This window comes from Heptranchias perlo, chromosome 29 (assembly GCF_035084215.1).
Source record: "Heptranchias perlo isolate sHepPer1 chromosome 29, sHepPer1.hap1, whole genome shotgun sequence".
In the NCBI taxonomy this organism is placed as follows: Eukaryota; Metazoa; Chordata; class Chondrichthyes; order Hexanchiformes; family Hexanchidae; genus Heptranchias; species Heptranchias perlo.
Genome location: NC_090353.1, coordinates 38085333 through 38107263, shown reverse-complemented (window position 1 = coordinate 38107263; position 21931 = coordinate 38085333). Strand labels below are relative to the sequence as shown.

The following is a 21931-nucleotide window of genomic DNA, read 5'->3' as shown; positions in this document are numbered from 1 at the left end:
TGAAGGCGGCTCACCACCACCTTCTCAAGGGCAATTAGGGATGGGCAATAAATGCCGGCCTCAGCCAGCGACGCCCACATCCCATGAACGAATAATTTTTAAAATTGGGGGAGGGGTGAGGAGCTGCACTGATGTATTTTTAGTGGTTTCAGTTGCTGTGATATTAACTGTGGGATTTGCATCGAGTCAGACGGAGATTTTGCTCTTGATGTTTTTGAAATTGAGCAACTTCTCACCTTCACATTCTGCCCAGGGACTGGGTTAGAGTGCGGGGGGTGGGGTGGCCAGGGGGGGTGGGGGGGGATAGAGAGACCAGGGGGGTGGGGGGGGGAATAGAGAGACCAGGGGGGTGGGGGGGGGAATAGAGAGACCAGGGGGGTGGGGGGGGAATAGAGAGACGGGGGGGGTGGTGGGGGGATAGAGAGACCGGGGGGTGGGATAGAGGGACCGGGGGGGGTGGGGGGTGGGGGATGGGGGAATAGAGAGAGAGGGGTGGGGGGGAATAGAGAGACCAGGGGATAGGGTGGGGGGTGACGTGGGGGTGGGGTGTGACCAGGGGGTGGGGGGGATACAGACCAGGGGGTGGGGTGGGGGGAGGCCAGGGGGGTGGGGGTGACCAGGTTACTGCTCTCCCTCTGTGATTGTCCACCCGTGGCTGATTGACTCCAATTAATTAATCCAATCACATTACTGGTCAAAGTCCCACAAGTCTCAGTCTGACCCCATTTGCTATAGATTTTTTACATTACTGATCGGTGAACACTGACCCTTCTCTAAACCCATCTGGGTACAAGAGTAAGAGGAGGGAGAGAAGTCCATCGCACGGACTTCTCTCTGTTAGATTCTGTGATTTATTTTTGCCGGCAGTCAGTGAGGTCCTGGTGATCTGACCATTTGGTCACAACAGTTGAAATCCTGTCTGTATCAGAGAGATGCTCGTTGCATTGGATCATTCAGGAGCCTAACTGTGGATCCAATAATATTTCTAATTCATTCTGGAGATGTGGGCGTCGCTGGCGAGGCCAGCATTTATTGCCCATCCCTAATTGCCCTTGAGAAGGTGGTGGTGAGCCGCCTTCTTGAACCGCTGCAGTCCGTGTGGTGAAGGTTCTCCCACAGTGCTGTTAGGAAGGGAGTTCCAGGATTTTGACCCAGCGACAATGAAGGAACGGCGATATATTTCCAAGTCGGGATGATGTGTGATGGAGGGGAACTTGGAGGTGATGTTGTTCCCATGATATTGCTGCTTTTGTCCTTCTCTGTGGTAGAGGTCACAGGAGGGAGGTGCTGTCGCAGTTACCATGGTGAGTTGCTGCAGTGCACCCTGGAGATCATTTAGCAATTCTCAGTAATTTTCTAGTAAACTGGCAGATGGAGTTCAACGTGGGGAACTATGAGGTCAACTACTTTGGATCCAAGAAAGACAAATTGGAATATTTTCTGAATGGTGAGAAACTAGAAACTGTGGATGAGCAGAGAGATTTAGGGGTCAATGTGCACCAATCACTAAAAGCCAGTGGACAGGTACAAAAAGGCTAATGGAATGTTGGCCTTTATCTCAAGAGGTCTGGAATACAGAGGGGAGGAAGTTATGCTTCAGTTGTGTAGAGACATGATCTGATTTAATGGCAGAACAGACTCGAGGGTCCGAATGGCCAACTTCTGATCCTGCGTTCCTAAAACTGCACAATAAATATCATGAGATCACAGGCACGAGTCATTCACTTCCTCACCAATGGTCTAAACTCAGAGTCCACCCAGATATTGGTCACTTTCTGTGTGAGGATGGGCTCCCGATCAGAGTGCTGACCATCCCTTTCCCGGGTTTATCCCACTGCCCCCTCCCTGTGGTCATGGTTTATATTTCACGCAGTGACTTTGGGAGTTAACCCTTTCTGTTCCACTTAGTACCTTATAGAAGTAATTATAGAAGATTATTCCAGTGCCCTCCTGGCTGGCCTTCCATCTTGCGTCTTCCATAAACTTCAGCTCATCCAAAATTCAGATGCCCGTATCCTAACTCGCACCAAGTCCCGTTCACCCATCACCTCTGTGCTCGCTGACCCACATTGGCTCCCAGTCCAGGAATGCCTCGATTTTTAAAATTCCCCTCCTTGTGTTCAAATCCCTCCATGGCCTTGCCCCCCTCCCTAGCTCTGTAACCTCCTCCAGCCCTACAACCCTCCGAGATCTCAGCGCTCCTCCAATTCTGGCCTCTTGTGCATCCCCGATTTTAATTGCTCCACCATTGGTGGCCGTGCCTTCAGCTGCCTGGGTCCTAAGCTCTGGAATTCCCTCCCTAAACCTCTCCGCCTCTCTCTCCTCCTTTAAGACGCTCCTTAAAACCTACCTCTTTGACCAAGCTTTTGGTCACCTGTCCTAATATCTCCTTATGTGGCTCAGTGTCAAATTTTGTCTGATTTACGCTCCTGTGAAGCACCTTGGGACATTTTACTACGTTAAAGGCGCTGTATAAATAAGAACATAAGAACTAGGAGCAGGAGTAGGCCAATCGGCCCCTCGAGCCTGCTCCGCCATTCAATAAGATCATGGCTGATCTGATCCTAACCTCAAATCTAAAATCATGTCCAATTTCCTGCCCGCTCCCCGTAACCCCTAATTCCCTTTACTTCTAGGAAACTGTCTATTTCTGTTTTAAATTTATTTAATGATGTAGCTTCCACAGCTTCCTGGGGCAGCAAATTCCACAGACCTACTACCCTCTGAGTGAAGAAGTTTCTCCTCATCTCAGTTTTGAAAGAGCAGCCCCTTATTCTAAGATTATGCCCCCTAGTTCTAGTTTCACCCATCCTTGGGAACATCCTTACTGCATCCACCCGATCAAGCCCCTTCACAATCTGAGATGTTTCAATAAGATCGCCTCTCATTCTTCTGAACTCCAATGAGTAGAGTCCCAATCTACTCAACCTCTCCTCATATGTCCACCCCCTCATCCCCGGGATTAACCGAGTGAACCTTCTTTGTACTGCCTCGAGAGCAAGTATGTCTTTTCTTAAGTATGGAGACCAAAACTGTATGCAGTATTCCAGGTGCGGTCCAATGCAAGTTGTTGTTGTGAAAAACGAAAGAAGAGACTTCCCCCCCCACCTCATTAAATCCAACGAACCACCTTTGGGGATTTAGGAGGAATCTTGTTGTGTTTTTCTGTGGTGTTTTGCGATGTATGGAGCTGTGTATCGAGCACAGTGTTGGGGATTATTCGAGGGTGCGTTAGCTGGGATTTGCGAGGAGCCGAGAGTCTGAGGGAGGAGAATTCACTCAGAACCAAGGAACTGAACTCTGGGTTCACACTGGCTCGTGACTCGTGAACTGTCCCACAGAGCAATCTCTCAAAGCACAGAGACCCTCACCCACCACTGTAGGGGAGGGGGGCAGTTTCCCGGGGGGGGGGGCGCGGGCACGATTCCCCGATGCGGGGTGGAGGGGGGGTCAGGATTCTCCGGGGGAGGGGGGTGTTAAGATAGGATTCCCCGGAGCGGGGGGTGTGGGGGGCAGCCGCCATGATTCCAGGGGGGGTGGAGGGTGAGAGAGGATTCCCCGGAGCGGGGGGTGTGGGGGGCAGCCGCCATGATTCCCGGGGGGGTGGGGGGTGAGAGAGGATTCCCCGGAGTGGGGGGGGTGGGGGGCAGCCGCCATGATTCCCGGGGGGGTGGGGGGTGAGAGAGGATTCCCCGGAGTGGGGGGGGCAACACTGCACTGCTCCAAGTCTATCGTCGCCGACAGATTGAGAGAGACAGAAAGAGGTCAGAGAGCGAGAGTCGAGCAGACGGATAGAATCACAGAAAGTTACGACACAGAAGGAGGCCATTCGGCCCATCATGTCCGTGCCGGCCGAAAAAGAGCCACCCGGCCTAATCCCACTTTCCAGCACTTGGTCCGTATCCCTGTGGGTTTCGGCACTTCAGGTGCACATCCAGGTACTTTTTAAATGAGTTGAGGGTTTCTGCCTCTCCCACCCTCTCAGGCAGTGAGTTCCAGACCCCCACCACCCTCTGGGTGAAAAAAATTCTCCTCAACTCCCCTCTAATCCTTCTACCAATTACTTTAAATCTATGTCCCCTGGTCACTGACCCCTCTGCTCAGGGAGATAGGTCCTCCCTATCCACTCTGTCTAGTCCCGTCATAATTTTATACACCGCTCAGCCTCCTTTCTTCCAGAGAAAACAACCCCAGCCTATCCAATCTTTCCTCATAGCTAAAATTCTCCAGTCCTGGCAACATCCTCGTAAATCTCCACTGCACCCTCTTTCCTGTAATGTGGTGACCAGAACTGTACGCAGTACTCAAGCTGTGGCCTAACCAATGTTTTAAACAGTTCCAGCATAACCTCCCTGCTCTTATATTCTATGCCTTGGCTAATAAAGGACAGTATCCCATATGCCTTCTTAACCACCTTATCTACCTCTCCTGCTACCTTCAGGGATCTGTGGACATGCACTCCAAGGTCCCTCACTTCCTCTACACCTCTCAGTATCCTCCCATTTATTGTGTACTCCCTTGCCTTGTTTGCTCTCCCCAAATGCATTGCCTCACACTTCTCCAGATTGAATTCCATTTGCCACTTTTCTGCCCACCTGACCAGTCCACTGATATCTTCCTGCAGTCTACAGCTTTCCTCCTCACTATCAACCACACAGCCTATCTTTGTATCATCTGCAAACTTCTTAATCATGCCCCCTACATTTAAGTTCAAATCATTAATATATATCACAAAAAGTAAGGGACCGAGTACTGAGCCCTGCGGCACCCCACTTGAAATAGCCTTCCAGTCTCAAAAACACCCATCGACCATTACCCTTTGCTTCCTGCCACTGAGTCAACTTTGGATCCAATTTGCCACTTTCCCTCGGATCCCATGGGCTTTTACTTTTCTGACCAGTCTGCCATGTGGGACCTTGTCGAAAGCCTTGCTAAAATCCATGTAGACAACATCAAACGCGCTACCCTCATCGACCCTCCTTGTTATCGCCACAAAAAATTAAATCAAGTTAGTCAGACACGACCTTCCCTTAACAAATCCATGCTGACTGTCCTTAATTACTCCGTGCCTTTCTAAATGACGATTTATCCTGTCCCTCAGAATTTTTCCAATAATTTGCCCACCACTGAGGTTAGGCTGACTGGCCTGTAATTACTCGGTCTATCCCTCACTCCCTTTTTAAATAACGGTACAATGTTAGCAGTCCTCCAATCCCCCAGCACTACGCCTGTATCCAGTGAGGATTGGAAAATGATGGTCAGAGCCTCCGCTATTTCCTCCCTGGCTTCTTTTAACAGCCTGGGATACATTTCATCCGGCCCTGGTGATTTCAAAGATGCTAATCCCCTTAATACTTCCTCTCTCACTATGTTTATCCCATCCAATATTTCACACTCCTCCTCCTTAACTACAATCTCTGCATCGTCCCTCTCTTTTGTGAAGATAGACGCAAAGTATTCATTAAGAACCATCCCCACATCTTCCGCCTCCACACATAGTTTACCTTTTTGGTCTCTAATAGGCCCTGCTCTTTCCTTAGTTATCCTCTTGCTCTTTATGTATTTATAAAACATCTTTGAATTTTCCTTGATTTTACTTGCCAGTATTTTTTCATGCCCTCTCTTTGTTTTCCTAATTTCCTTTTTAATTTTACCCCTGCACTTTCTATCCTCTAGGCTTTCTGCAGTATTGAGCTCTCGGTGTCTGACATAAGAATCATCGAAAGGTTACAGCACGGAAGGAGGCCATTCGGCTCATCGAGTCCGTGCCGACTCTCTGCAAGAGCAATCCAGCTAGTCCCACTCCCCCGCCCTATCCCCGTAGTCCTGCAGATTTTTTTCCTTTCAAGTACTTATCCAGTTCCCCTTTGAAGGCCATGATTGAATCTGCCTCCACCACCCCCTCGGGCAGTGCATTCCAGATCCTAACCACTCACTGGGTAAACACGTTTTTCCTCATGTCACCTTTGGTTCTTTTGCCAATCACCTTAAATCTGTGTCCTCTGGTCCTTGACCCTTCCACCAATGGGAACACGTTCTCTCTATCTAAAACTTCTGTTTTCTGCCTTATCTTACCCTCTACGCTCCTTGACATTCAGGGGGCTCTAGATTTGGCAGCCCCTCCCTTTTTCTTTGTGGGAACATGTTTACTCTGAACCCCTTGAATCTCCCCCTTGAACTCCTCCCACTTCAAGTAGCTGTTTCCAGTTCACTTTTGTTAAATCACTTCTCAGCTTAGTAAAATCGGCCTTTCCCCATTTGAGAACTTTTACTCCTGTTCTTTCTTTGTCCTTTTCCATAACTATGCTAAATCTAACTGAATTATGATCACTCCCACCAAAATGCTCTCCCACTGATGCTCCTTCCACCTGCCCAGCCTCATTCCCTAAAACTAAATCCAGAACTGCCCCCCCTCTTGTTGGGCTTGCTCCGTGCTGGCTAAAAAATTCTCCTGAATGCATTTAAAGAATTCTGCACCCTCTGTACCTTTTACACTGATTGTATCCCAGTTAATATTCGGGTAGTTGAAATCCCCGACTATTACTGCCCTATTGCTTTTGCACTTGTCAGAAATTTGCCCACATATTTGCTCTTCTATCTCCCTCGGACTGTTTGGGGGTCTATAGTACACTCCCAGTCGCGTGATTGCCCCTTTTTTGTTATTCAGTTCCACCCATATGGCCTCATTTGATGATCCTTCTAACAGATCATCCCTACTCACCAGCTGTGATCGATACAGGAAGGGAGAGAGAGACAGTCTTTTGTCTGTGAGCAATGCCAGTGAGTTCATCGCAGATCACCCTGTCTTAATGAAACACAGCATTTCCCCTCTGTGTCTTTGGCTGGGTGTCTGCCTGTGTCTCTGTCTCTGTCACTGTCTGTGTGTCTGTGCCTTTGTCTGTGTCTGGGTGATGGATCTTTCTTTGCTGAGCTGAGGAAGGAGAGTCTGTGGGTGAAGGGTCAGAAGCCCATGGCCTCTCTCTGTCCCGGTTCCAGGTGATTCCTGCAAAGGGAGAATCTCGTGGTCTCTCTCTCACAGACACTTTCTTCAAAGCTCCAGAATCTTCGAGCTGCCTGTCCAGCCCCCCCTCCAACCTGCTCCATTCACACCAGTTGCCTCTTGTTCTGATCACTGAGCAGCGATTGGTTTATTGATTAATTGAACCCCACCATGTTCTGCGGTCTCATCGTTTACCGAGGGAGTTGCAGACACCAGCGGCCGCAGTGTGTGACGAGACCTCCCCTCCCCCACATGGATGAAGAGTTGGGGAAACACCCCTTATAGATCAGATGTGGAGATGCCGGTGATGGACTGGGGTTGACAATTGTAAACAATTTTACAACACCAAGTTATAGTCCAGCAATTTTATTTTAAATTCACAAGCTTTCGGAGATTTTCTCCTTCCTCAGGCAAATGTTTCAAGATCTCCTTGAAGCCTACGCATTTATACATATTGAACAATAAAACATGGTGTTTACAGACTGCCCCTGCAACTGCCCGTTGCCAAGGCAATCACCGTGTTCAGACAGAGAGGTGTTACCTGCAGAACCTCCGAATACACATTCAACAAAAAAACAAACAGGGAAAAAAAACAGAGAAAAAAAAACACAGAGAGAGGCAGAAACATCCGGAAGGCAGAGAGAGTCAGCAAATGACCCATTATATTAAAAACAGATAACATTTGTTCGCTGGTGGGGTAACGTGTAGCGTGACATGAACCCAAGATCCCGGTTGAGGCCGTCCTCATGGGTGCGGAACTTGGCTATCAATTTCTGCTCGACAATTTTGCGTTGTCGTGTGTCTCGAAGGCCGCCTTGGAGTACGCTTACCCGAGGGTCGGTGGATGAATGTCCATGACTGCTGAAGTGTTCCCCGACTGGGAGGGAACCCTCCTGTTTGGCGATTGTTGCGCGGTGTCCGTTCATCCGTTGTCGCAGCGTCTGCATGGTCTTGCCAATGTACCATGCTCTGGGGCATCCTTTCCTGCAACGTATGAGGTAGACAACGTTGGCTGAGTCACAGGAGTATGAACCATGCACCTGGTGGGTGGTGTCATCTCGTGTGATGGTGGTATCTGTGTCGATGATCTGGCATGTCTTGCAAGACATGCCAGATCATCGACACAGATACCACCATCACACGAGATGACACCACCCACCAGGTGCATGGTTCATACTCCTGTGACTCAGCCAACGTTGTCTACCTCATACGTTGCAGGAAAGGATGCCCCAGAGCATGGTACATTGGCGAGACCATGCAGACGCTGCGACAACGGATGAACGGACACCGCGCAACAATCGCCAAACAGGAGGGTTCCCTCCCAGTCGGGGAACACTTCAGCAGTCATGGACATTCATCCACCGACCCTCGGGTAAGCGTACTCCAAGGCGGCCTTCGAGACACACGACAACGCAAAATTGTCGAGCAGAAATTGATAGCCAAGTTCCGCACCCATGAGGACGGCCTCAACCGGGATCTTGGGTTCATGTCACGCTACACGTTACCCCACCAGCGAACAAATGTTATCTGTTTTTAATATAATGGGTCATTTGCTGGCTCTCTCTGCCTTCCGGATGTTTCTGCATCTCTCTGTGTTTTTTTTTCTCTGTTTTTTTTCCCTGTTTGTTTTTTTGTTGAATGTGTATTCGGAGGTTCTGCAGGTAACACCTCTCTGTCTGAACACGGTGATTGCCTTGGCAACGGGCAGTTGCAGGGGCAGTCTGTAAACACCATGTTTTATTGTTCAATATGTATAAATGCGTAGGCTTCAAGGAGATCTTGAAACATTTGCCTGAGGAAGGAGAAAATCTCCGAAAGCTTGTGAATTTAAAATAAAATTGCTGGACTATAACTTGGTGTTGTAAAATTGTTTACACTTATAGATCAGGAAGAAGAAAGTCTCATGTTTCGATCACATGTTTCACAACCCCGGGATATCCTAAAGAGTTTTACAGCTAATGAAGTACTTTTGAAGTGTAATCACTTGTAATGTAGGAAACGGGGCAGCCAATTTGCGCACAGCAAGATCCCACAAACAGCAACGTGATAATGACCGGATAATATATTTTAGTGATGCTGGTTGAGGGATAAATATTGGTCAGGACACCGGGGAGAACTCCCCCTGCTCTTCTTCCAACAGTGCCGTGGGATCTTTTACGTCAACCTGAGAGGACAGATAGGGCCTCTGTTTAACGTGTCATCTGAAAGACGGCACCTCCGACAGTGCTGCACTCCCTCGGTACTGCACTGGGTGTCAGCCTTGATAATGGGCTCAAATCTCTGAAGTGGGCCTCGAACCCTCAACCTTCTGACTCAGAGGCGAGAGTGCTGCCCACTGAGCCCCGGCTGTTACTGAGGGCGATGTCATGGTTGATTCCCGGTGATGCTTTTCATTCACTGTCCTCCCTGTGCCCACTGTCTGGGCTCACATGTGGGGAATGGGCACTTGGGTGAGGTGCCAGAGGGCAGCTGGTACCAGGGGACCCGTACCCCAGTGAGAGTCAGTGCCCGTGGAACCCGTACCCCAGTGAGAGTCAGTGTCTGTGGGACCCGTACCCCAGTGAGAGTCAGTGTCTGTGGGACCCGTACCCCAGCGAGAGTCAGTGTCTGTGGGACCCGTACCCCAGGGAGAGTCAGTGCCTGTGGAACCTGTACCCCAGCGAGAGTCAGTGTCTGTGGGACCCGTACCCCAGTGAGAGTCAGTGTGTGTGGGACCCGTACCCCAGTGAGAGTCAGTGTCTGTGGGACCCGTACCCCAGTGAGAGTCAGTGTCCATGGAACCTGTACCCCAGTGAGAGTCAGTGTCTGTGAGACCCGTACCCCAGTGAGAGTCAGTGTCTGTGAGACCCGTACCCCAGCTGGCGATGTCTAGGGGAGTGGCAGTTCTCTGTGTTGGTTTCTGAGGTTGTGTTTTGGGAGTACGTTGATTTCTGGAGGTGGATTGGTTACGCGGGGAGTGTTACTTTCTGGGGGTTTCTGGCCGTTTGCTGGTTTCTGCTGGTCCGGGTTTGAATTCTCTGCTTCTTTCCGCAGGGAGCAGCCAATCTTCAGCGCTCGGGCCCACGTCTTCCAGATCGACCCAGCGACCAAACGAAACTGGATCCCAGCGAGCAAGCACGCCGTTACCGTCTCCTTCTTCTACGACAGCACTCGCAATGTTTACCGGATCATTAGTGTCGGCGGCACCAAGGTAATCCCCGGGTAGAACAGGGACTGAGAGATGCAGAGAACAGACCTCGCCCCGAACAGGGGCAATACGCGCCGCGTAGGCACCGCGATCGGGCCACGTACGGGCCGCGTAGGCACCGCGATCGGGCCACGTACGGGCCGCGATCGGGCCGCGTAGGCACCGCGATCGGGCCGCGCAGGCACCGCCATCGGGCCGCGCACGGACCGCCATCGGGCCGCGTACGGACCGCGATCGGACCGCGATCGGGCCGCGTAGGCACCGCGATCGGGCCGCGTAGGCACCGCGATCGGGCCGCGTAGGCACCGCGATCGGGCCACATCATTAAGGAGGAAATGAAACCCTGCAGGCCTCTGGTGGGAGAGCAGAATTTCCCGGGAATTGTTTTGCTCGGTTCCGGATTTAATGATTTCTTTTGATTTCAGGCAATTATAAACAGCACCATCTCCCCCAACATGTCATTCACCAAAACCTCGCAAAAATTTGGCCAGTGGGCAGACAGCCGTGCCAACACCGTCTATGGCCTGGGCTTCAACTCTGAGCAGCAGCTCGCACAGGTACCTGACCGGGGGGAGACCTCAGTTATACCTCAGAGATAGGAGGCTTTTGACAAATGTACGCTTCATAATTCAATAGAGAACCAAGCTAAATACAGGAAGAAGGCGGGGACCGTAGACAGCGGGAGGGCGGGGACCGTAGTCGGTGGGGACCGTAGTCGGTGGGGACCATAGACGGCGGGAGGGCGGGGACCGTAGTCGGTGGGGACCGTAGACGGCGGGAGGGCGGGGACCGTAGTCGGTGGGGACCGTAGACGGCGGGGACCGTAGACGGCGGGAGGGCGGGGACCGTGGAGGGCGGGGACCGTAGACGGCGGGAGGGCAGGGACCGTGGAGGGCGGGGACCGTAGACGGCGGGAGGGCAGGGACCGTGGAGGGCGGGGACCGTAGACGGCGGGAGGGCAGGGACCGTGGAGGGCGGGGACCGTAGACGGCGGGAGGGCGGGGACCGTGGAGGGCGGGGACCGTAGACGGTGGAAGTGTAGAGAACAGGCTATTTTAGATCCAGTATTGTGTAATGAAACAGGGTTAAATAATGATGTTATAGTTAAGTATCGTCTGGCGTAGAGTGATCATGATCTGATAGAATTTCATATTGAGTTTGAGGGTGAAGTAGTTAAGTTCGAAAGCAGGGTCTTAAAATTAAAAGCCAATTATGTCGGTATGAGGTGTGAGTTGGCTAAGGTTGATTGGGAAATTAGATTATAAGGTGTGACGGTAGATAAGCAAAGGCAAACATTTAAAGAAATATTTCAGTATTCTCAACGAATATACATTCCCTTGAGGAATTAAAGCTCCACGGGAAAAGTGATCCAACCATGGCTAACTAGAGAAGTTATGGACAGTATTAGATTAAAAGAAGAGGCTTATAATGTTGCCAAAAAGAGCAGTGAGCCTGAGGATCAGGAGAGTTTCAGAAACCAGCAAAGGATGACCAAAAAATTGATAGAGTGAGAAAATAGAATGAGAGTAAACTAGCAAGAAATATATCTAACTAGCAAGATTTCCACACCATTCACCTGAGGAAGGAGGAAGCCTCCGAAAGCTTGTGGAATTTAAAATAAATTTGTTGGACTATAACTTGGTGTTGTAAAATTGTTTACAATTGTCAACCCCAGTCCATCACCGGCATCTCCACATCAAGAAATATAAAAACAGATTGTAAGAGCTTCTACAAGTATGTAAAAAGGAAGAGAGTAGCAAAAGTAAATGTTGGTCCCTTAGAGGCTGAGACAGGAGAAATTATAATGGGGAATAAGGAAATGGCAGAGACGTTAAACAAATATTTTGTATCTGTCTTCACAGTAGAAGAAACAAAAAATATACGGGAAATAGTGGGGAACCAAGAGTCCAATGAGAGTGAGGAACTTAAAGTAATTAATATTAGTAAAGAAAAAGTACCGGAGAAATTAATGGGACTAAAAGCTGACAAATCCCCTGGACCTGATGGCCCACATCCTAGGGTTTTAAAAGAGGAGGCTGCAGAGATAGTGGATGCATTGGTTGTGATCTTCCAGAATTCCCTAGATTCTAGAATTGTCCCTGTAGTAACAGGGCACTTAGAAAATCGTAATATGATTAGGCAGAGTCAACATGGTTTTATGAAAGGGAAATCGTGTTTGACAAATCTATTAGAGTTTTTTCAGGATGTAACTAGCAGGGTGGATAGAGGGGAAACAGTGGATGGAGTATATTTGGATTTTCAAAAGGCATTCGATAAGATGCCACATAAAAGGTAGTTACTCAAGATAAGGGCTCATGGGATTGGCGGCAATATATTAGCATGGATTGAGGATTGATTAATGGACAGAAAATAGAGTAGGGATAAACGGGTCACTCTGGGGTTGGCAGGCTGTAACCAGTGGGGTGCCGCAAGGATCAGTGCTTGGGCCTCAGCTATTTACAATCTATATTAATGACTTAGATGAAGGGACCGAGTGTAATGTATCCAAGTTTGCTGACGATACAAAGCTAGGTGGGAAAGTAAACTGTGAGGAGGACACAAAGAGTCTGCAAAGGGATATAGACAGGTTAAGTGAGTGAGCAAGAAGGTGACAGATGGAGTATAATGTGGGGAAATGTGAGGTTATTCACTTTGGTAGGAAGAATAGAAAAGCAGAATATTTTTAAAAGGTGAGGGACTAAAATATGTTGGTGTTGAGAGAGATTTGGGTGTCCTGGTACACGAATCACAGAAAGTTAGCATGCAGGTTCAGCAAGCAATTAGGAAGGTAAATGATATGTTGGCCTTTATTGCAAGGGGATTGGAGTACAAGTGTAAGGAAGTCTTACTACAATTGTACAGGGCTTTGGTGAGACCTCACCTGGAGTTCTGTGTACAGTTTTGGTCTCCTTATCTAAGGAAGGATATACTTGCCTTAGAGGGGGTGCAACAAAGGTTCACTAGATTAATTCCTGGGTTGAGAGGGTTGTCTTATGAGGAGAGATTGAGTAGAATGGGCCTGTACTCTCTGGATTTTAGACGAATGAGAGGTGATTTCATCGAAACGTATAAAATTCTGAGGGGGCTTGACAGGGTAGGTGCTGAGAGGCTGTTTCCCTCGGCTGGAGAGTCTAGAACTAGAGGTCATAGTCTCAGGATAAGGGGTCGGCCATTTAGGACGAAGATGATTGAGTTCTTTGATGAAGTAACGGAGGAGTTGATGAGGGGAGTGCGGAGATGATGTTGTGAATATGGACCGTCAAAAGGCATTTGATAAAGTGCCACATAATAGACTTGTAGCAAAATTAAAGCCCATGGGATTAAAGGGACAGTGACAGCGTGGATACAAAATTGGCTCAGGGATAGAAAGCAGAGAGTAGTGGTGAACGGTTGTTTTTCAGACTGGAGGGAAGTTTACAGTGGTGTTCCCCAGGGGTCAGTATTAGGACCACTGCTCTTTTTGATATATATTAATGATCTGGACTTGGGTATAGAGGGTATAATTTCAAAGTTTGCTGATGACACGAAACTCGGAAATGTAGTAAACAATGTGGAGGATAGTAACAGACTTCAGGAGGACAGAGACAGACTGGTGAAATGGGCAGACACATGGCAAATGAAATTTAAAGCAGAGAAGTGTGAAGTGATGCATTTTGGTGGGAAGAATGAGGAGAGGCAATTTAAACTAAATGGTACAATTTTAAAGGGGGTGCAGGAACAGAGAGACCTGGGGGTGTATGTACACAAATCTTTAAAGGGGGCAGGACAAGTTCAGAAGGCTGTTAAAAAAGCACATGGGATCCTGGACTTTATAAATAGAGGCATAGAGTACAAAAGCAAGGAAGTTATGCTAAACCTTTATAAAACACTGGTTAGACCCCAGCTTGAGTATTGTGTTCAATTCTGGGCACCACACTTTAGGAAGGATGTCAAGGCCTTGGAGAGGGTGCAGGGGAGATTTACTAGAATGTTCCAGGGATGAGGGACGTCAGTTACGTGGAGAGACTGGAGAAGCTGGGATTGTTCTCCTTAGAACAGAGAAGGTTAAGGGGAGATTTAATAGAGGTGTTCAAAATCATGAACGGTTTTGATAGAGTAAATAAGGAGAAACTGTTTCCAGTGGCAGAAGGGTCGGTGACCAGAGGACACAGATTTAAGGTGATCAGCAAAAGAGCCAGAGGCGACATGAGAATTGTTTCTCACAGCGAGTTGTTCTGATCTGGAATGCGCTGCCTGAAAGGGTGGTGGAAGCAGATTCAAAAGTAACTTTGAAAAGGGAATTGGATAAATACTGGAAAGGAAAAAGTTGGAGAATGAGAGCAGGGATGTCGGACTTGAGATTACAGATGTCGGGATTAGTGAGGCCCAGGAGCAGGATGAGGAGCTACTGGATTGCCAGCAGATAAGGGCCGGGGTAAACGGTGAACAGGATGTGGGAGAGAGCCGGAAAAACTGAGTCTGGAATTAAGTGAGGGAGAAGATGAGAAAGTGAACAGACAACTCCAAGTTTTGGTTGTAACAACCTGCAGATTGTCAGAGGAAGGAAGAGAGTTTTACAGCTTTGAGGAATTGGGCAAAGAATGAATTAGAGCACAGAGTGCGATGAGTCTCGATGTCAAGAAAGATCTCGCATTGATATCATCCCTCTCGTGCCCTTAAGACATTCCAAAGTGTCTCACAGCCAAGGAATTACTTTTTAACATGCAGTCAGTGATGGAGGAGTCTCAGAACAAGGGGCACAGTGAGAGGGGAGTGGAATTCTGGGACTCTCTCCCCTAAAAGGCTGCAGACGCTGGGGGTCAGTTCCTGTTCCGCTCATTCACGGTTCCTGATTCTGATGTTTCTGTTCTTCTAAAGTTTGCAGAAAGGTTCCAGGAGGTGAAAGAGGCGGCTCGATTAGCAAGAGAGAAATCCCAGGATAAAACTGAGCTCACGAATCCTGCTCTGGATGTTGCTGCCCCACAGGTAACAGCAAATTGGCCAATATTGCAGTATCTTCTGTCTCATTCATGTTTACCCACACTGTAAATCCCCCTCCCCCGGTGAGTAATCCCCCTCCCCCGGTGAGTAATCTCCCTCTCTCCTCCCCTCTCATTCTCTGCCACTCTCACACACTCTCATTCTCCCTTCTCGCTATCTCCCCCTGCCCCTCGCCCTCTCTGCCCCTCGCCCTCTCTGCCCCTCGCCCTCTCTGCCCCTCGCCCTCTCTGCCCCTCGCCCTCTCTGCCCCTCGCCCTCTCTGCCCCTCGCCCTCTCTGCCCCTCGCCCTCTCTGCCCTCGCCCTCTCTGCCCCTCGCCCGCTGTCCGTCTTTCTCTCTCTCTCTCCGGGTTTCTCTCTCTCTCTCCGGGTTTCTCTCTCTCTCTCCGGGTTTCTCTCTCTCTCTCCGGGTTCTCTCTCTCTCCCTCTCTCACTCTCCGTCTTTCTCTCACTCTCCGTCTTTCGCTCCCTCTCGCTCCCTCTCGCTCCCTCTCTCGCTCTCCGGGTTTCTCTCTCTCCTCCCCCTCTCACTCTCTGTCTTTCTCTCTCTCTCCCCCCTCACTCTCCGTCTTTCTCTCTCTCTCGCTCTCCGTCTTTCTCTCGCTCTCCGTCTTTCTCTCGCTCTCCGTCTTTCTCTCGCTCTCCGTCTTTCTCTCGCTCTCCGTCTTTCTCTCGCTCTCCCTCTCTCGCGCTCCGTCTTTCTCTCCCTCCCGCCCCCTCTCCCTCTCCCTCTTGCTCCCTCCCTCTCCCTCTCCCTCCCCCTCTCCCTCCCCCTCTCCCTCTCCCTCTCCCTCTCCCTCTCTCCCTCCCTCCCTCCCTCCCTCCCTCCCTCCCTCCCTCTCTCTCTCTCTCCCCCTCTCTCTCTCTCTCTCCCTCTCCCTCTCTCGCTCCCTCTCCCTCTCTCGCTCCCTCTCCCTCTCTCGCTCCCTCTCCCTCTCGCTCCCTCTCCCTCTCCCTCTCGCTCCCTCTCCCTCTCCTCTCGCTCCCTCTCCCTCTCGCTCTCCCGCTCCCTCTCGCTCCCGCTCCCTCTCGCTCTCCCGCTCCTCCCGCTCCCTCTCGCTCTCCCGCTCCCTCTCGCTCTCTCCCTCCCTCTCGCTCTCTCCCTCCCTCTCCCTCTCCCTCTCGCTCCCTCTCCCTCTCCCTCTCGCTCCCTCTCCCTCTCCCTCTCGCTCCCTCTCCCTCTCGCTCCCTCTCCCTCTCCCTCTCGCCCTCTCCCTCTCGCTCCCTCTCCCTCTCGCTCTCGCTCTCCCGCTCCCTCCCGCTCCCTCCCGCTCCCTCCCGCTCCCGCTCCCTCTCGCTCGCTCTCCCTCTCGCTCTCCTCTCCCTCTCGCTCCCTCTCCTCTCCCTCTCCCTCTCCCTCTCTCTCCCGCTCCCTCTCGCTTCGCTCTCCCCTCTCGCTCTCCCTCTCCCTCTCGCCTCCCTCTCCCTCTCCCTCTCCCTCTCGCTCTCCCTCTCCCTCTCGCTCTCGCTCTCGCTCTCCGCTCCCGCTCCCCTCCCTGCATCTCCCTGACCAGTTCAAAGCCACCGCCCTGCCCCTGACCCTGCGGATCTGGGGACCCCAGGGCTCTGGGACACACCGGAGTTAATGTCCTTCCAGAGCAGTCTGCTGCATCAATCAGTCATTGGTCATTTCTGAACAATCACAGGCCAGTGTCAGCGATGTTCGGGGGCCGGGGGGCCGGGGGTGGGGATTATTCGTGTTACAACCCCGACCTCGATCAAAAGAACAGCGGCTGGGCAGGGACCGAGGGGTGACCGAGAGTGACCATAGGGTGATCGAGCGAGTTTGACCAGACTGGTTTATTGATGGACAGAGTCTGGGACTCGGGGATCGGGTGGATCACCAGGTCAGAGTCTGGGACTCGGGGAATCGAGTGGATCACCAGGTCAGAGTCTGGGACTCGGGGATCGAGTGGATCACCAGGTCAGAGTCTGGGACTCGGGGATCAGGTGGATCACCAAGTAGATCCAGTGGCTGCTCCTGTTTTTGTGTCTTTGAATTGGTGAAACGAAAAGACAGAAAACTGTAGCGAAAGGTGGAGATTTATTGGGTCACTGACAGAAATCAGGCTGTGAATCAGCTGCTGCAACAATGCTTTGCCCCACAATTAATTCATCTTCTTCCAGTCAGTGATGTAGGACAAGAGACCCAAAAATAATCTGATCTTTTACCTTAGAGAATGAGCAGAATCTGAGTGGTGTTGGAACATTCTGGAATTCTGAGACAGGTGATATAGAGGGTTGGGTCTTCCGGGTTAGATACAGAGTAAAGCTCCCTCTACACTGTCCCATCAAACACTCCCAGGGCAGGTACAGCACGGGTTAGATACAGAGTAAAGCTCCTCTACACTGTCCCATCAAACACTCCCAGGGCAGGTACAGCACGGGTTAGATACAGAGTAAAGCTCCCTCTACACTGTCCATCAAACACTCCCAGGGCAGGTACAGCACGGGTTAGATACAGAGTAAAGCTCCCTCTACACTGTCCCATCAAACACTCCCCGGGCAGGTACAGGGTTAGATACAGAGTAAAGCTCCCTCTACACTGTCCCATCAAACACTCCCAGGGCAGGTACAGCACGGGTTAGATACAGAGTAAAGCTCCCTCTACACTGTCCCATCAAACACTCCCCGGGCAGGTACAGGGTTAGATACAGAGTAAAGCTCCCTCTACACTGTCCCATCAAACACTCCCAGGGCAGGTACAGGGTTAGATACAGAGTAAAGCTCCCTCTACACTGTCCCATCAAACACTCCCAGGGCAGGTACAGGGTTAGATACAGAGTAAAGCTCCCTCTACACTGTCCCATCAAACACTCCCAGGGCAGGTACAGGGTTAGATACAGAGTAAAGCTCCCTCTACACTGTCGAGGGCAGAAATTGGACCTTGTCCCCGTTTTGAGCGTTAAACATAAGCCCAAGTTTGGGGACCAACGTCCTGCACCCCAAGGACACCTGACCCGATATTGAGTCAGACCATTTCTCAGACGTTCCGCGGGGGCAGCCGTGAGAACAGGCATTCGGTCCCTTACATTTGTCCATGAGAGGCCTAACGCCTGTTCCCAGGCCGCGATGGGTGGGCCGTGGGTCAAGGGTCGTGATGAGCGCAGCGAAAGGGCCATTTCTGCTCCTTTGCTCATTTCCTGTTCAGGCACAGTTCTAATGTTCTCGGCCTCCCTGCATTACCTCACCAAGCAGCTGTTATTGATCAGTGGGGCCCAGACACTGATATTTAACCTCACTGACCCTTCACCCATCAGCCGCTCGCACCAACAGGAAGGACTGGTTGGTGATCAGGACCCCAGAGATTTTCCCCATTTCCCTCACGTGTCATTGGCATCTCGGACCCCATCAGACAGGCTGTAAATAACTAGACGAGGGAATCCCTGGGTCGTGGGCCTGGACCCTGGGTCATGGGTCAAGGGCCATTGGCTCGTGTGCCTGGGCCCTGAGTGCAGCCTGCGGCAAACATTAACCCAGCGCCAGCCTGCCTGTCCCCAGGATACCTGGGAGTTGAGTGTTGGATAATGTGACCGTGTTAAACCAGAGCTCGGAGCAGAAACAGATCAACCCATCGGAATAGGACCAGAGACTGGGATCAGGGAGTGGGGGAGGGGTAACACCTGAGTCCAGCTCTCCCCTGACACTGCTCCCAACTCCCAACTCCCAACTCCCTTAACATCACATCCCATTCATGCAGAAAGAAAAATATTTATCAGAATATTTCCTGGTGCATCACCTGCCTCACAGCCGGAGCACTGAGTGAATTTAGCTCCCCTCTCCCTCTCCCCCTCACCCCACTCCCACTCCCCCTCACCCCCACTCCACTCTCCCTCTCCCCCCTCACCCCACTCCACTCCCCCTCACCCCTCACCCCACTCCACTCCCCCTCACCCCACTCCACTCCCCCTCACCCCCCTCACCCCACTCCACTCCCCCTCCCCCCACTCCACTCTCTCTCTCCCCCTCACCCCCACTCCACTCCCCCTCCCCCCTCTCCCCCTCACCCCACTCCCACTCCCCCTCACCCCCCTCACCCCCTCACCCCACTCCACTCCCCCTCACCCCACTCCACTCTCCCTCTCCCCCTCACCCCACTCCACTCCCCCTCCCCCCTCTCCCCCACTCACCCCACTCCACTCCCCCTCTCCCCCTCACCCCACTCCACTCCCCCTCTCCCCCTCACCCCACTCCCCCTCCCCCCTCTCCCCCTCACCCCCTCTCCCCCTCACCCCACTCCACTCCCCCTCCCCCCTCTCCCCCTCACCCCACTCCACTCCCCCACTCCCCCTCACCCCACTCCCTCCTCACCCCACTCCCCCTCACCCCACTCCCCCTCACCCCACTCCCCCCTCACCCACTCCCCCTCACCCCACTCCCCCTCACCCCACTCCCCCCTCACCCCACTCCCCCTCACCCCACTCCCCCTCACCCCACTCCCCCTCACCCCCTCTCCCCCTCACTCACTCTCCCCCTCACTCACTCTCCCCCCTCTCATCCCCTCCCCCTCCCCCTCTCACCCCCTCCCCCTCTCACCCCCTCCCCCTCTCACCCCCTCACCCCACCTCTTCCCCCTCACCCCACCTCTTCCCCCTCACCCCACCTCTTCCCCCTCTTCCCTCTCACCCCCTCTCCCCTCTCACCCCCTCACCCTCCACCCCCTCCCCCTCACCCCACTCCCCCTCACCCCACTCACCCCCCTCACCCCACTCCCCCTCACCCCACTCCCCCTCACCCCACTACCACCCCCTCACCCCACTCCCCCTCACCCCCACTCCCCCTCACCCCACTCCCCCTCACACCACTCCCCCTCACCCCACTCCCCCTCACCCCACTCCCCCTCACCCCACTCCCCCTCACCCCACTCCCCCTCACCCCACTCCCCCTCACCCCACTCCCCCTCACCCCACTCCCCCTCACCCCCCACTCCCCCCTCTCCCCACTCCCCCTCACCCCCACTCCCCCTCACACCACTCCCCCTCACACCACTCCCCCTCACTCTCCTCCCCCTCACCTTCTCCCCCTCCCCTCACCCCTCACCCCACTCCACCTCTCCCCTCCCCCTCACCACCCCCCTTGCTCTCCTCCCCCTCACCTCTCTCTCTATCTCCCTCACTTTCTCCACCCTCCTCTCTCTCTCTCCTCTCCGCACAGTGATGCAGCAATGAGTTACATTCACTAATCTGATGTCCCTGAATGACACGGTACTGGGGTGGGGGAGGTGCTCTTGAAATAGCTTCGAGCTCTCTGGCCAGTCCATCTGTCCAAATCTGTCAGATACTCACTCCCTCGCGCGCTCTCTCTCTCTCTCTCACACTCAGTCTCTCACTCTCTTTTTCCACCCCTCTCTCCCTCTTTCTCTCGCTCTCCGTTTCTAGTTTACGCACTCTGCCTCTGCCTCTCTTTCCCGCTCTCTGGCTCCGTGCCTCTCCCCGATCGATATCCCTCTCTCTTTCTCACTCTCTCCCTCTCTCTCTTTCTGCCTGTTTCGATACCCGTCTCTCTCTGCCCTCTTTTCCTCTGTCTCTGTCTCCTCTGTTCCTCTATCTCTTTCTCGTTTCTTTCATCCCGTCTCTCTCTCTCTCTCTCTCTCCCTCCCACTTTCTCTCTCAAATTTCTCACTTCCCACTTTCACCCCCTCCCCATTTTCTCTGTCTCCGTTCCCACTTTTTTCTCTCTCTCTTCCTTCCCACATTCTCTCTCTCTCTCTTCCTTCCCACTTTCTCTCTCTCTTCCCCTTCCCACTTTCTCTCTCTCTTCCCCTTCCCACTTTCTCTCTCTCTTCCCCTTCCCCCTATCTCTCTCTCTCTCTTCCCCCTTCCCACTTTCTCTCTCTTCCCTTCCCCCTTTCTCTCCCTCTCTCTCTCTTCCCCTTCCCCCTTTCTCTCTCTCTCTCTCTTCCCCTTCCCCCTTTCTCTCTCTCTCTCTCTCTTCCCCCTTCCCACTTTCTCTCTTTCTCTCCCCCAAGAGCGATTACTCTGCTCAAACTATGGAAAAAAACATGTTTCCTGTTGCCCCCCCCAAAACATCACGGTTCAGATCCATCCGTCCTTTTACCCCCGGGGTCGGGGGGTTCCGTTTACCCCCGGGGTCGGGGGGTCCGTTTACCCCCGGGGTCGGGGGGTCCGTTTATCCCCGGGGTCGGGGGGTCCTTTATCCCCGGGGTCGGGGGGTCCGTTTACCCCCGGGGGTCGGGGGGTCCGTTTACCCCCGGGGTCGGGGGGTCCTTTACCCCCGGGGATCGGGGGGTCCTTTATCCCCGGTGAAGTGTTGTGATCAAGTTCCCTCCTCTCCTCTCTTGTGATGTTTCTCTGTGAGAGTGAAGGATTTGATTTATTAATTCTCTCCGTTGTTTTCCTGTAGGATTTGTTGGGCGATCTTCATTCTCTGGACCTCCAGCCGGCCAGTGCCAATGGGACGGGGATTCCAAAGCTGTACCGAGTGGAGAGCAGTGATGGTGAGGTGACTCTGGACAACTCTCGGCTCAAGTCCTTCTTCTCCCAGGGGTAAGATTCTCAGCGTCTCCCATCGCCCGCGCATAATCCTCACCGCTGGAGTCCGCCATATTGGTCCATAGCCTCCTGTCAGCTGATCCATGCACAGGAAGTCAACAACAGGAAGTCCTCTTCTCAATGAGGTCATCGGAACAACTATAGTATTGATGACATCACTGAGCTCGTTCAATGCGGAATATCCGCTTCCCCCCCAAAAAACCCCGGAATATCCGCTTCCCCCCAAAAAAAAACCCGAATATCCGCTTCCCCCA

General features: G+C 52.2%; 1 protein-coding gene across 1 annotated transcript in view; it reads left to right on the top strand.

The window, feature by feature from the left end:
* Positions 1 to 1371: 1371 nt before the first annotated feature.
* The window catches only part of LOC137299705 (homer protein homolog 3-like), a 21254-nt gene continuing 694 nt past the window's right edge, over positions 1372 to 21931 (top strand). The window contains exons 1-6 of the mRNA XM_067968645.1: positions 1372 to 1447; positions 8884 to 8986; positions 10034 to 10190; positions 10613 to 10744; positions 15045 to 15152; positions 21529 to 21671. Of these exons, the coding sequence (XP_067824746.1) occupies positions 1372 to 1447; positions 8884 to 8986; positions 10034 to 10190; positions 10613 to 10744; positions 15045 to 15152; positions 21529 to 21671 (719 nt within the window). The remainder of the gene's footprint in view (positions 1448 to 8883; positions 8987 to 10033; positions 10191 to 10612; positions 10745 to 15044; positions 15153 to 21528; positions 21672 to 21931) is intronic.